The sequence below is a fragment of the Rhea pennata genome, chromosome 8 (genome assembly GCF_028389875.1).
Source record: "Rhea pennata isolate bPtePen1 chromosome 8, bPtePen1.pri, whole genome shotgun sequence".
NCBI classification, from domain to species: Eukaryota; Metazoa; Chordata; class Aves; order Rheiformes; family Rheidae; genus Rhea; species Rhea pennata.
The window spans coordinates 12,698,251-12,714,276 of NC_084670.1; the positions used below are offsets into that span (position 1 = coordinate 12,698,251).

General features: G+C 46.0%; 1 protein-coding gene across 7 annotated transcripts in view; it reads right to left on the reverse strand.

The window, feature by feature from the left end:
- The window catches only part of PTPRF (protein tyrosine phosphatase receptor type F), a 386,501-nt gene that overhangs the window by 79,164 nt on the left and 291,311 nt on the right, over nucleotides 1-16,026 (reverse strand). For all 7 annotated transcript variants that reach the window (XM_062581931.1, XM_062581932.1, XM_062581929.1 and 4 more), the window contains one exon: nucleotides 12,437-12,547. In XM_062581931.1, the coding sequence (XP_062437915.1) occupies nucleotides 12,437-12,547 (111 nt within the window). The remainder of the gene's footprint in view (nucleotides 1-12,436; nucleotides 12,548-16,026) is intronic.

Here is a 16,026-nt window from a genome sequence, read left to right on the forward strand (position 1 = left end):
ACATGGGCCAGCACAGCCCATGATGCTACCTTAAGTGCTTCAGAAAAATTTGTTGCTCTTCATTTACTGCAGCAAAGATTTTTTCCTTTTTATTACAATTTTCTTGACAAGAATTTGTGATTTTTTTTTAAATCTTCCTTTTGAATAAAGATCAGAGAAGAGGGTTTGGAGGTTTTGCAAGAATAGCACAGGGTAAATCGCTGTGAATATTAAAATGATTTGAATGGACAATGGTATAATTCAGAGGTTTAGTTAAACCAGTAGACTGTCAAAAAGGAGATTCATTGTCATTCATCCCAAGAACAGGCATGGCAAGGGCTCTGTGCTGCTGCACAGCTCAGCACGTTTCCCCTCCAGAGAGCACTCCCAGGGACGTAAGGCGAAACCCCAGAGCGGCGAGCAATGCCACACAACCCGAGCAGCGCCCTGGATCCCACAGGATAGGCAGGAACAACAGTGCAGGGACCACTTCCCTGCTCCTGGGGGGCACTGCAGGGAGGCAGGAGGGAAGCAGGCAGCACAACAGCCACAAAGCTAGAGACTGAGTAATGTTAATAATTTAGCATGCATTAAGGTGCACATTCCTTGCCTTGAGAGCAAAGAGCATGAATCGATTGCTGGGCTCCTTTCACCACTGGACTGGCTGTTTCCCAACATCTCAGATTCCCTCTGAAAGCAATGTTACCGCCCGGAGAACCCAGCACCCTCCTTTCCGCGCCCTGCACGGCTTGCAGGCTCCCGGCAGTGGCTCCGGGCACGAGCACTCAGGTTGGTGCTCCAGCCCACCTCTCCCCAGCTGGGGCACCGCTGCAACACAGCGAGGCTCTGCTGCAAACCGGACAGTGCACGGAGGATGTGCCCATGCACAGCTGTGCGGGGCTGCTCAGGAAGGGGAAAAGAGGCGACTTCTTCCTGCTCGCTCTCTTGGCCCCAGCACAGCCGAGCAATAGACACCAGCACCCCTCCTCCAGCCAAAAGGTGAGACTGGTTTGTTGTTCCAGCCAGGAAAGCTGGAAGATGTGGGTGCACTGGGACGTGATCTCGATCTAGCCACCCATTCACCCTGCCCCAAACTCCCTCCTTTCTCAGCACCAGAGAAGGAGTGAATTTAGGAGATATCCCCAAACATGATCATCGGTCTGCATGGTTTACTCAGCTGTAGACACTTTTCATCTCTCTCTTGTGCTGTCATTTTAAGGAAGGACTTCAAATGGAAAGGCAGTTACTGGTGTCTCACAATCTATTGACAGAATCAGCAGCAGGAGAGGAAAAATTGGAACCAGAAAAAATGCATTTACAGTCTCATCTTGTGCTCAAACAATGCTGTACTATTTATGCTCCCAATGCATCCTTGAGTGCTGACATTTTATAGACAATTTCCAAAACAGGGCCTTGCCATTTTTGGATTATATTTCAGCTATAACTTTTAGGTCTAATTATTTGCGCTGACAACCACATATAAAAGAGGATATATCATTACAGTGGTGCAGCACTGGAGACACATCAGCATTCAGCATACTGACATACTAATAGCAAAGTAAGGGAGAGCAAGATTGTGGAGCTATGCAATTTGCATTCAGTCTCTGAAATTTCTGTGATGAAAATAACACAACATTAAGGAGGTGAATAAGAGAAAAGATCCACTGTATCAAGATAAAATAACTCGTTAATAAATAACCTTGTAGCAGTCACAGAACAATAATTAAATGCATGGGTGAACAGTACACAGTTTTAAGTAAAGCTGGAAAAATGTAAGATGTAATTATCAGTGCCAAACAAATTATAAGCACGGCAAATCCCATTGGAATATTTAGAAACTAATTTCTGGCTTCACATTAAATATTTGTGTACGTGGATATTTTTGGTGAGGTGAGAAGGAGGGGTCGACACAAAGAATGAGAAATTATCTACTCCTGCTGGCTTATATCCATTCTTGGCTTCCTCTTTTCAGCTAAACCGTGCGGCTAAAACGTTCAAGTGCCCTGTCAAAGGTTTATTCTCCAGGGGTGGCTGAGCCATCACAGTAGTACTCCAAATTCACTGAAATCTGGGAGGCTTTGGCCTTGGCTTTAATTTTGTCTTTCTTCCTTGCTCTCATTTTCCAGCATTGTCTTAGGCTCAGGTAATTCTACCCTCTATGAATTCTATTTTTAGAGGGTAAACAAGGGCCCTATGTCTCAGTACAATCTAAACGAGAGCACGTTCCAGGGAGAGAAATGGGAACGAAGTCAGTGTACTGGAACAACTGCTATGACAACTTGTTAAAACTTGTTCCAGCAATGATTATAAGATCAACCCATGCAGCTGCGTGATGGCATGTGCGAGAAGAGTCAGGGTCTCTTTCCTCTCGCTACCCTGGAGCAGCCTAGGCCTGAGAGCCAGCACGAGGAGCCCTCGCCTCCAGTCCGTGCTGAGGGATGAACCCACAAAGTACCTGTTTGGCGAGGGAGTCATTTCTGGAGACTAGCGCGGGACTTCTGCCAAAAATAGCAGCTTTCCTCAGCATGAAATCATGAGTGACTCAAGCTAGATTTGGAGCTAGATTTAATTTAAAGGTTGGACCTGCCTTTCACTATTGTCCTTTATCCTGCTCTCTGAGGGCAGTGAAACAGAGCAAGGCAAAGCACAGATCATGTTTTGCTGAGTGGCCACAAGCTCCTGCACACACTGCAGTGGTCCTAAGCGAGCCATCCCACAGGAGGGCTGGGACCACTGCCAGGGCTCCCAAGTTTCCCACCAGCAAGAAAAAGACCCAGTCTCAGGGAAGAAAGGAGAAGCAAAACTGTCCATGCCCTGGTCATGCAAAGGGCCCTCCTCCAAGCATGGAGACCAGCCACATCATAAGAGCAAGAATCGCAGAGGAGCAGGAAAGGTGCGTTCACCACAAGAGCCTTCCACCTCTCCACCACCTTCCCCTGCTGCCCTGCTCTATAGCAGGGCCGGGGAGGTAGCATGCTGGATTTTTCTAAAGCTGAGATCAAAAGCAAGTTTTGCCCCTTTAGGAAAAAAATCAGAATCAAGCTACAGGAGAAGTTGAGGTACTTGTTCTCCCTAGCAGCTCACTAAGTGACTGGAGATCAGAATGATCTCTCCTTCCAAAGACTGCTCTTGATCTCTGGCCAGAAAGCAGCAGCAGTTCAGAGGTACTGGACTGGCACTTAGCACAGGTAACGGGTTAAAGGATCCCCCACACAGTGGCATGCACTTCTTCCCACCCTACCTTGGAACAACACCACTGGCTGGTATCTGCATGCAAAGTATATTCTGTGCATTTTAAATCTCAGGCAACAAAGGCATGCAAAGCGAGGTATCAATGCCATCACCAGAGTCACAGCAAACAGTAAGCAGATTTCATCAGGCACAACGTGGTCGTGCCTGGAAGGAAGCCAGAGTCTGTAGGGCCCCCTCCCCTTTTGGGGATGGCTCTCCTCTCCCTACTGGAAAAGTCCCATCTGACGTGGCGTACTGTAGATGGATAAGAAGTGAAAAGGACCAACCTTCTCGCTGATCTGAGAGATGAAAGTTTGTTTTGTTTGATGGCAGAGTGCGATGAAGATGAGGAGGGAATAAAAAAAGACAAGGAAAAACACAGAGAGTAAAAACAGGCCAAGCTTCATCTGTCCGCACACCACTGAAACGACAAGACAAGACTACAGAGGTCAGCCACGACTTCCCACAGCGCACGCACACCACTCCACGTCGCAGCCAAGAGCGCGCCACTCACACCGCTGCGGCCGCAACGAGCGGGGCTGGCCTCTCCGCCTCCCCGGCCCGCTCGCGGCTCTCGGAGACTGCGCACGGAGGCCTGAGCTTCTCACACATACTCACAGGGAAGGTGCTTCAGTGGACGGCCCCGCGCTGGGCCAGATGCTAGAAGCACAGACGTATTTACACGTGCAAACGGCACTTACACACACACACAGAGCAAGGGACTCCAGGCACTACACAGACTGCACGCACTCCCATGCACCCATCCAACTATAAAGATGATGGCAAAGGCACTTTAAACCCATTGACCACACACTAAGAAGAGCATATACATGTAGATCAGAATTTTGTCAAGTATGAAAGAAATGTTCCAAGTGGTGAATGGAAAATCTTCTACCGTGAAGAGCTGCTCCCCCTCTCCAAACCAAGAGCTAAAGGTAGCAGAGAGGTATTAGACAATTGATAGACACGTGCAGTCTCGGCTGGGCTCAGTTTCGGGAGAGCCTTATGGGTACACTGTGCTGCGAGTGAGAGATGGACAAGAAATCAGAAGGACAAAAACACCCAGAGAGAATTGAGGAGGTCCCAGATTTTGTTCCTGTGGGAGAGACAGTAGAAGGTTAGTTGCATTTTCCTTATAGACAAAGGAGATCTTATTTCTTTAGCGGGAGTGACCTCACTCCAGCTACAGATCTGTGGCGTATCAGCTGTAATCGAACCCTCGCTGAGAGAATACAAAAGTGGATTTGATAGTTAAGGATTGCTTATGAGTCACATTTTTGATGGGGGAAGGAGAAGGTGGGGGGAGGAATTTGCTTTCCAGCAGAAACACTGCAAATTAAAGAACAGCATGCAGTATTATACAGTGTACAGAGCAGTCAGCCATTTCCAGCGATCAGGACAGGATTTTAACCAACACGGCCACGATACAGAGCAGGCAGAGCTGCCAGGGGCAGCTACACCAGCGGCCTACAAGGCGAAATGGAGCTTGGAGAAGGATAGTGGAAGAGTTCCTTTGATTTCTTCAAGCAAACCAATACCAGGGGACCAGAATTAGCCAACACAGAGCTACTTTGACCTGTCAGCAAGGGCTGCATCCAGCGAGTACCCCTACATGAATGTCCTGGAAACAAGCAGCCCTAGTCTTCCTTTGGCCTGCTTCAGACCTGGGATTCACCCCTTGGTCCACAAAACTCTTAACATTGGACTCACTTATTCTTGTGAGATACTGTGAACTTCTTTCCCGCTGCTCCCAAGCCACCACTTTCACTCTTACTCTAGCGGGGAGCCCACGGCATACGCGTGGCCTCAGCAAGGGCCTCTGGCCTTCTGCTCAGCTCTCCTCAACGAGCAGGATTCAGGAACCAGCTGCACGAGGATGCTGGCGCCCGCTGCGGCATGGCCCGGCCCGGCCCGGCCGCAGGGCTTCTCTGGGGGAGCCTGGCGGGGAGCAGGTGTTGGCAGGGCGCACGGAGCGGAGGCTGCGCCAGCGGGGGCTTTCCAACGCGTTGACATCAGATTACGGTGGGAAAGGTGAGGAACGTGTGGAACACACTAACTCAAACAGATTATTTTCTAGTCTGTCAAACAGGAACAAGTTTGGGGCCTGCTACTTGCCACTAATTGCTGGATTATCTCTTAATCTCATATTTTATTAGTGGCTTATGAGGAATAAAAAACAGTAGCAGTGTATTTTGGAAGAGCTGTATAAAGAGAGAGGGAACACCTGGACAAAAAGTTCTTCCTCCTTTCCCTTAGTTAATGCTTAAATAGCTGCTGCTTTATCTGACAAAAAGGACTGATAAATGGTAAATTGAACGTTTCATCTCCTTACAGATCCCATTCACATTCTCCCTTATCTCCAGTTCTTTATCCATGTCACTCCTAAATTAAGAATCATGTTTTATCTGCAGGTTTTTCACCTTTTTACAGAACAAAGGACGCAGAGCAGTGACAGCAAGTGCTGAAGCGAAATCTGCTCCACGCAGGGATAGAGGGTTTAGGGACGGCAATGCCCAGCGTATCCCCCACTACGAATTCCCGCAAGCATGTTGCCGGGAACCTGGGCTGCCGGACGGCTGACTGCACCAGTCTCGGTGTCTGACAAAGCAAGGAAAGTCACAGCAGAAATGCCAGCAGGGGATAGCCAAGCCCACACGGTAAAAAAAGGCTTCCTTTGGAGATCCACGTGGAGACAGCAAAGCTGCAAGGAGCAGGGCTGTATCGGAGATGCGCCTGCCAGCCCTGATTGTCAGATGGCTCCAGCACTCTGCAGACAGAAGTTCCCATGCTGATCGAATTTGGCTTTAACCCTGCCACAGACATGCTCATCTTACGCAGCAGCAGCAATACTCTAACCACAGCAGCTTGCTGCAGTTTGGGCTTATGGGAGGCTCTGCTTTTGTGTTTTCTTGGGCTTAAGTGCCTTGCATCAGGGCAGGGGACTGTGGCCGGGATATGAATCGCAAGTCAGAGTTTAGGACACTAGCTCAAACAAAGATACAGATTCCTGTAACTGTAGGCAGTTTAATACTTTCCTAAAAGCAACGAGAAAGTTCATTATCCAAATTGGCTCTGCAATTCTGCTGGGAACTACCAGCATCTGTCCTGTGCTGAAAACACTCTGGTGCAATGCAAAACACTAACATAAAGGCAAACCCAAAGACTCTGTAATCCAAAAGACACAGAGGTTAACAAAAATCCAGAGGGTGATGAACCTGTTCCTGCTTATCTCCAAAAGCACATCTTGTGTCTCAAGGACTCCATATAATCGAATTTTACTTTTTGCAGCTTTTAGAGATACAGAGCAACAAAAGGACAGATTGTCTTTTTTACGCCAGATTACATGAGAATAATACAACCTCCCATTATGTGCAATGAACAATGTTCTCATGCCACAGCGATGAGTATATTCCCTCCTAGAGAGACAGACAGGATGCTAAGGCACCCAAACATCCTTTCCCATTCATAGTGCACACACATACCTGTACAAATTCAATTAACAACGGAAAATCTCAGTGCACCAGAGATGGATTGCCGAACCCTTTATGCAAGTGGACACGAGAGGGGAGGGAATGGGCATTAGTCAGCATGGATGTGCATGCTTAATTGTTCTACAGACGTCCATACAGGTCATGTGGGATAGAGGGGGAATTGGTTTCCAAGTCCATTTCCGTGTTGCGTTATCACGCACGCAAGCCATCAGCCAGTCTGCTTCTATTTTCCATAAAGGTCACTTAACAAATAATCAGATTGAGTCTTGCACCGCAGTTTTAACTGTCAAAAAACTATGCAAGAAATAAAATTGTTAAGCTTATTGAATTCAGTTGTGTAAAGCACATCAAAATCTGCAGGTGAAAAGCACTAGGAGAAGGGCAAAAAATACTATTTATTAAGCAGTGATCATTATAACTATCATGCTCATAGAAACACTGATGGTGAACATTTTTTACTCCAGGAGAAAACATGACAAAAACATCCATAGCAATAGATGGGGAAGACAAAACATGTCAGAAGCCTCTCTCTGGCTCTTTATGGAGTCTGCCAGCCCCAGTACTGGGTGCTGACTGGTGGCAGTGTGACTCACTGTGCAAGCTGAGCAGTGCGAACCTGCATGGGCAGTGGTCACTGATCGCCACTTCAGCTGTGCTGCCAGCTGCGTTCACACCGAGCTGGCTGAAAAATAGCCAAGAGGTATCTGCCCAAACTACTGCTGCTTTAACTTTGGTTACAGCAGCAGCTTCAGCATGGGGCAGCACCGGGGGGCAGAGGAAATGCTGATAAAAATACTGAAATCCTGTAAAAGGGAGCATACTTTCTTCATCAAGGGGTCATTGCTCTAGTGAATACACTACAGCATCATCTTGAGATGAGGAATGTGCTGAGTGTGTACGTGGAAGTCACGGCCTGTGACCCTCTCTCCCTCCTCAGCCAGGTGCCAGCTGCCCACAGACAGTTACTCTACGGTTGCTATCTCAGACTGGTTTTGCTTCTGTTGACTGCCCAGGGCAGACGTGTCTGTCCGAGGCAGAAGCCCAGGTCATTCATTCACCAGCCTCTCCATGATGCACGTCATCCAGGCATCTCCCCTGCAGGGCTTTGCTGTCTCCGCTTGGCTGTGACTGCTGCTGGTCCTCGAGCACCGGCAGTCCCCTCTCTGCTCAAGTGATGTCCCCCAGCCAGTTCTGGCAAGAGGCACGTTTAACTGAGTATGCTGCTTTCGGCTGCAAAGAAAGGGGATCCCAATCTAGCTGCTTTTCAGGCAGCCACAGTTTTAATCGCTGCTTGTTTGACCACTGTCCTCTGCTGGCAGTACCCTCCAGCTTTGACTGCTGTTGCTATTTTAGCTGTTTTAATATTACATAAGCACAAAATGTCCTTTCTAAAGGCTTCAAGTCTTGTTGCTCCAGGCCCATGTCAGTCATTCAGGATTATTATTATTTACCCAAGGTCTCCACTGCAACAGGCATTGTATAGCTGCAAATAACTATATTGGTGAGTTCCTACTGTGTCTGAGCCTGGGCTACCATCAAAGTCCTCAAGTGCGGAGGCCAGGGAATTGCTGTTAGGGACAGAGCTACAATCCCAATTTAATTTTGGGTGATTGCTCCTTTCTGAAACTTGGCAAATAAAACTTTGGACTCTAAGCAAGTTTTCCTCTTGCCAAATCAAATATGAGCCTGGCCCTTCAAAAGGCAGATCAAGAAAGTACAGATTTTTCCAGTAATAGCATTTATATTTACTGTAGTCTGATTTACTAGCTTGGAATTTGGGGGTAGAGGAGATATTTCAGTTTAAAATGGTCTTTCTTTAAAAGCAGCAGTGCAGCCAATTCTGCACAGTATGTGCCACATTTCAGGACAGGGAACTTACTGAACTTGCCTCACCAGGACATGCCAAAAACCTCTTCCATCTATGCCTTAGAAGTTTAAAAAGCAGCACATAAGAAAGGAAAACTGGACAGTAAATTTCTCACTTTCCAGGAAGTGCACAGTAAGTACTATCCTAATAGCATCTATACTGTTCACTGTTGTAAGCAGCGGTGTTGGGGACCAGACCTACTGAACTCCAGAGCGTTTTTGTAAGCCTTTCTGTTCATTTGCTTCACTTATGTATGAAAAAATAATGCCATCTGTACCGGAGGGGAAGGGCAGAGCAGACCTCTCAGGCAGGGAAGCAGTCAAGTACGCCGCTTTGAGGGGGGCTCTACAAAGGCACCACCTCTGCAGGCACAGCTATGCAAGCCTCCTGGCTGAAAATCCTGAGCTGTCCCTCAGCTGTACGCAAAGCAAGACTGAAATGTATTCATACAAACCCAAAGGCTTAGGTGAATCAGTACCATTATGCCTCACTCCCAAGGAGCACAGGGAAATGACATAATCTTTTTTTCACGCTAGGTCCAATCCCTCTTCTACTCTTCAATCAATTTCTTATATGTCTTGAATCAACGTCTTGGATTTTTGCTGCTAAATTAGACAGTAAGCTCTCTGCATTAGAGAAATCACTTCTTCCATATGTTTCTATTCCCTCCCCCTTCCATTGCAGCACCACCGAGTCCCAAATCTAATCACGGTTTTGAGGTACTGTGATACATACAACCGTGGTCCACAACTGGATGAGTGCTCCTCCGTGGTGGGAGGCAACATCTGAAGCAGCACCATCAAGCACACCTGCACTGACAGGAGAAGGATGTGCCACTTCACCCCTTCCAAAGTCCCCGTTAAACCTCAGCCAGCCGCACTTGCCGGGCACACTCCCTGCCCTTGCCTTTCACGTTGTTTGTGCTCCCCTGGCAGTGCCCAAGTTGCCTATAACCTGCTGCACCCGGTGGCCTGAACAGCAATAGTGGGAGTCTGCTCCCAGTGTGGTTCCCCATCCCAGCCCAGCCCTGTGGCGACAGACAGATAGACCTGTCAGTTCAGAAGCAGAATGCTTACGAGGGTTGCTTTTCAGCACAGTTAGTAAGATGAAAACAATAGCTTCAAGGAAAATGCATCCATTTTCCTTTACAAATCCCTGGTGTAGAAATGTTTTAACTTTTAATGAAGTCCATCTGTGCTGGCTCAGAAGGATTTGCAGAGACAAGACACTGGTGTAGCCTGCTCCTTCCTCCTCCTCCTCCTCTTTCATTGACATGGGAAGCCCTGAGCAGTGCCTGGATACTCCTCAGCACCCAGTATCTTCCTTTGTTAGCACGAGAAATAGGCTGAAAATGCTAACGTGCTTTTTAATACTGCACACCCACAAAGGATTACCTGGGAGGCTGTGAAAGGGGGGGGGGCATGATCAAAAATGTAAACCCCAAGAGTCAAGAAGCAAACAAACAGTCGAACTATTAAAAAAATAACAGGCTATAAATGAGAGGGGGCACAAGTAGTTCTGAGAATTACATAGGGTGGATATCAATTTTGCTGCTCATACAGCTACAGGACAAGCAGTACTCAACTACACTTGCCCGTAAGTGGCTAACTGCCTGGGTATTCACCGTAAGAAGGTCAATCAGCATGAAACTACCATGCAGTGGTGGTGCAGCTGAAACACTTAACTTCACTGTAATTTAGCATTAATTAATGTCTTCTCTCACAAAGATGCAGGCACTTTCTAAAGACCCCGTTGGAAGTCACTGAACCTGTTAATGACAACACTGTAGGACAATCACAAGGAGAAAAGCCAGGCATTCTTTTAATCTGCACCTCAGACCTGAGAAATTAAGATGTTTTCATATTTTTCTTGTTAAAGAAATAAAATACTGTTCTTGGTTTGCCTCACTTTTGGATGCCATTAAGTAATGTAGTAATGATACCATGCTTTGTGTGTAGAACATTAGATATCAGAAACTGCAAGCATAAACACCATCTAGGACATAACATGTACAGTGATTTCATCTGCTAATAATTTATGGAGTATTCTGTCTTTTATATACAGCAGGGCTTTATCAGGCTCAGGCAGGCTGGAGACTGACATTGTAAAGATTATGTGCAATAAAAAGGCTTGTTCCAAAAATTTATGCATAGAGAAAGTGATGGTTAACAGCAAGGCATATGTCTAAGAACATGTTTTCTTCCTTGAACATCAGGATCCACTCACATGTGCAGACCATCCAAGGCCCATGCCCAGCACAAATCGAGCAGGGGAGTCTTGTTCAGCAGCAAACCAAGGGTAAAATTCAGCACACTTATCAGTCTTACAGGATTCATTTGCTAAATCAAGAGCACAAATTGGAGAGAAACCAGGAAGTTTTAAGACACATCTCCACAGAAAACAGGAGCAATGAAAGTCTGAGCATGTCACAGGAAGCAAAACCATCCCAAATACTGCAGCAAAATGGTTGGGTAGCCACAGAAACCTGCACAACAACAGCCAGCCTGGTAACTAAGACCCTTTTCCTTGCAGTGCAAAGTGATAATCTGGGATGTGTTTCAGTACAGCTTGCCTGAAAAATGAACTTGCAAGAATACAGGGAGTTTAAAATCATCCATAATTACATTGTGAGAGTGAAATGAGTGATTCCACTGCACAGACATAGCTTCATCTTCTGAATATGCTTAATTGGATACTTCAGCCTTCTGCAGACTTTCATAATCCAAATTAGGCTGCAAAATAAAAAAGCACTCCCCCAGAATAAGCCAAGACGACAATGCTAGAAGCCACCCCTAGAAGCAAACACAGCATGTGAAGACTTAATTATTCTCACGTTCTTTTTCCGTACTAACCAATGCATACACAGCTTTTAAGATTGTATTTTCTTTTTTCAAAGAAGAGGAAAGAAGAAATGAAGATGAGATTTTACTATTAGACAGTTGATCTACTATGTGGAAATTAATTCTGCTTCTAACTTCCTAAACAAACAACAGGTAGCACCAGCATAAGAACCTGCTTTTCTCTTCTCGGGAAAATCCAAAACTACATTTCCCAGAGGTTCCTGACCAGTGCCTCTGGCTATACAGAGTTTCACGGGAGGAAGCATGCTTTTTGTTTGCTGAAATTAATAGAAAGTGTATAGAGGATTTAGCCCTTGTGTTTCTCCAAGCTAATCCAAACACCTTTAATATAGAAAAAGAAAACTGGCAGGAGATTGTCCTGGTATAAAACTTAGTTATTCTAGTATGTTGAAAATATTTTTAAATTGGCCACACAACTGCTATTAGTAAGTCATTTTACATGAACTGCAACTAATTTCCAGCAGGTGCCCAGTGTGAGCCATTAATACCCAGAGGCTCAATCAGTGATGCATGTAAGATGGATTAGGACAACTTCAAATTTCCATTCTTCAGTTTTTAAGGACACACATTCCAAAGCGATGTCTAAATATCTGCTCACCCATAGTCGAGCACCTTTGGCTCATCAGAGTGTGACCTGTTTTATACCTTTCCACCAAAACTTAGTTTAGACTAAGAGGATTAAGCATCCCTTGCTCCCAATTAAAATAATTGTGACACAAAGTTAAGGAGTTCAATGAAGAAAAGAACTCCAATTCTGCCCTTATTTCAGCATCTTCTGTAATACCATACAAACAGCAAATACGGATTTCCAGCAAACCCGAGTCAAACCCACCATGAATCAAAGATGCCCTTAAACTTAATCTGTTGGGTTTTGAGCAAAAAGGCTGCACCATACAATCCACGAAGTGTGATGAGGGTGCTAAGACAGGGAATGCACTCTTCCACTGAAAAGCCATGCAGCTCCTTGGGCAGGCAGAGGGACCCCCTTTGGCAGAAGCTGCTCTTACCTCGAACGTAAAGGTTAGCTGGGGCGGAGTAGCGGGTTCCTGCACTGTTGGTTGCAACACATTCGTATTTGCCTTGGTCCGACTCCTCGCTGTTCTCTATTTGCAGAGCTCCTGTGCACAAACAAGATGACACAGATGATTCAGGTTATGGTGTATCTGGTGACTGAACGGACAGCCTCAGAAGATGAAGGCCATGCCCCACACTTTTAAAGTATCTCCCTGGATAAATATATTGTGCTGTTAGACCCACAGGGTACCAGCACGCAGCCACAAGCCACAGCCATTCTGCTGGTAGAAGCTTGTGAAGTTCATTATTATTATTATTTTAATGCACAGAGAACCAGTTACTGATGCATTTCCAACCACCCCAACCACTTTCTTTCATTGCTTCAATAAAGGGTAAAAATATACACATACACACATATTAATTACAGCTTTGTATGGGACTCCTGCCTAATAAAAGGATCTTTAATAAGCCTTTAATCAAAATAGCAGAGTACAAACCCCACTAACTGCAGCTGTTTGTTTCTTATCTGACACACACAAAGCCCAGCAAACACTGAACAAATTGCAACCTTCCTGCAGAGAGAAAGGCAGAGTTCCATCTCTCCCATCTCACCATCCCTTCTTCCAACGGACGTTCTCTTTTCAGAAAACACTTTGCCTTTTGTCAGCTTTCTCCATGTCAGTGATTTCCTTGTTCTTTCAGATTTGATTACAAGTGATGTAAATGGTCAGAAATTCAGTCTGAGACATGGAGGAAGTACACAAATGCAATACACACATTTTGCCGCATGGAGCTCCTGTGAAAGCCACCCTCCCTTGCTCATGGCAGCGACTGCTCCTCCAGCCTCGGCATCAGGAACATTTGCTTAGCACCAGCTTCAGGTTCCTCAGGACACAATCTGACCCCATACCCAAAGTGCCAGACGCACCAGGGACACACCTAAATAACTGCAATAAACACCAGGGCGTACAAGGGAGAATTTTACGCAAGAAGTGCCTATGACGGGCAAGTGAGCTAATCTAACGTAGCTTTCTGTCATCTGCTTGCCTGTCCCAACCGTGTTCAGTGCCAGCTGGCCTGGAAGGCTCATCTTTCATCCAACTGCTTCTCACCCAGCACAGAAGACTGTAAAACTGGTCACATCTAAACCTCACTAACTGGGCCCCATATGGAGACTAAAAGATGGAAGTGAAGAAAAAGAAAGAAGTAGGATGCACATGACAGCAACCTGGCACTGCAGGAGCAAACAGTCATTGGCCAGACACTGAAGTGGTGGCTGCTCAGCCTGCTTCCCCCAGGCAACACAGGAATAACTTCTGAAGCACCTCCGAGTGCTCAGATTCTGCTGGTTAGGACTGCTTGTAAGAAGGGGACTGTGCCCACAAACCATGTAGTGAACTAAAAGAAAACATTAACCCCTTTGCTTTTAAGGATCTGAACTCATTTCTGCCTGCCGCGGTTCAAAACGACCATGGACTGCGGCCCTGAGAATAGCTGCTGAAATTCCCTCCTCCTTTCTTGCTGGTTCAAGTTGTAGAGGTCAAACTCAGTTTTTCATATCATCAGAACAGAAGGAAAACTAATGTGAATCAACCACTGCCACCTACATTATTTAGAAGGATAAATTGAGACTGTAGCATAAGGCTATATGTCATGGGGAAAATGAACTTCACTGGGTTCTGCCATTTAATAAAAGTGATGTACAGAGCCTCCCTATTCTTGCATTAGCGCTGCAAATGAGGCTTCAGTTAGACAGAGAAAGCTTGTTTGCAGAAGTTTCTCCACCTACTAACAAAAGGAGCCGCCAGCTTTCCCTAGCCATGGTTCTCTCTGGACACCCAAAGCCTGCAGAGTGCTGCTGCTTAATTCAGGGAGAATGTTGAATTTCTGCGTGCTGTCCCTGAAAAACAGCTTCAAGCCGACAGCAGCATGACAGGCAGCAGAGCAGGAGGAAGCTTCCCAGCACTGACAAGCTACAGAGAATCAGAGAATCTAGGAATGGAAAAGACCTGCTAGGTTATCTTGTGCCTCTCCGGGGGCCAGGGCAGAATTGTTCCCTGCTGTAAACGTACCCATGTTCTGTTCAATTCCATTTTAAATGTTCCAAGTAACAGGTCTTTCACCACTTCCTCCAGGAATTTATGCCCCAGCCTGGTTATGCTCTCTCTCAGGAAGATTTTCCTGGAACTCACCATGTATTACCCCCTTCTTTATTTCCACTCACTACTCCACGGGCACCCATTCGCTGCAGAGTTAATTCTGCGTGCTCACATCAGCTACCTGCAGAGCACACCCGAGCGGCAGTGCCCTCTGCAGCGCAGCACTGCCTTGGGCGCGCGTCGCTGGGACTTTGCGGGCTTGTGTATAAGCACCTGCTCTATTTTTCCTCCCCTTCTTCCCCCTGTGAAACAGGGTCAGCTTCAGTGGCAGACAGCGGTGTCTGCCTAGGAAAGCGTTAGCAGGTAACTCCCAGGTAAGATCCCTAGACAGCTCTGCAGTGAAGACATACCTTTTGCTGTACTCCCTGTAACCATTTAATATATGGCACTGGTGTTCATTCCCTTTTACATATGCCATCCTGGGATCACCAGGCCTCTTAAATGTCAGTTAGTCAAACTACTCTTTCTTTCTTTTCCCCAATACCAGTGCTGGAGAGGGAAGGGAATAACAAAAGATGATTAAAAAAATGAAGGTAGAGCAGAGTTGCAGATTATACGTTATCATTGACTGTCAGTTCTGCAGCCAGAGTGGACACAAACCGGTCACGGAAATCGTACCACAAACATTAAACTTATGTCAGCAACTCTCTACAGACTGCTCAGAAACACTGGGCAAGTGATTCTAGTTTTACTTGGGCTGGCATGACTGCTCAAACTGTAGCACATCAGGAGCAAGAGAGAACCTGGAAAGCAGAAGGAGGTCAAAGCAAAGCCTTCAACTAAACCACAAAGAGAAAATAATTCATAAAGAGCCCTCAGTATAGCTAAGAGCTAGCAGAAAGCAGAAACTGCCAAGCTGATAGCAGCTGGACGGACTGTAGAGGTTGTTTTCTTAAAAGATGGTCTACAACCAGGCGATGGGTAAAAGAAGATACAGAGTATCTGAGGGATACTGGTATTTATCAACAAAGTAAGAAGCTCAGACATAGATGGGATCAGAAATCTGGAGACAAAAAAGAAAAAAAAGAAAGAAAGAAAAAAAAAGAAAAAAAAAGCAAGCATCATTTAAGCCTTGGAAAAAACTCTTAGACTGTGAAGTGCTCCAAGCTCTAGGAGCTTGGCCATCCCAGAGAAGGGAAATAGTTTCACCTCTTGGAGAATTCAAGTCTAGGATGGATGGGATATTAGGACCCACACAAAGGGCAGAACAAAGTCCTGAACAGCTCCCATCTTTGAAGTTCATAAAAGCTGTATCTGAAGACTCTCAAAAGCACAGTGAACTCTTTGCTTTGAGAACAGCAGAGCCTGATTTCTATTCCTAGCTCTGCCAATGGCTCGTCTTACAATCCACTGTGCCTCTGCAAACCAGAGGTAAGACGACTGATTTACTTTCATATAGTACATTGGGATTTATGTTGTGGAAG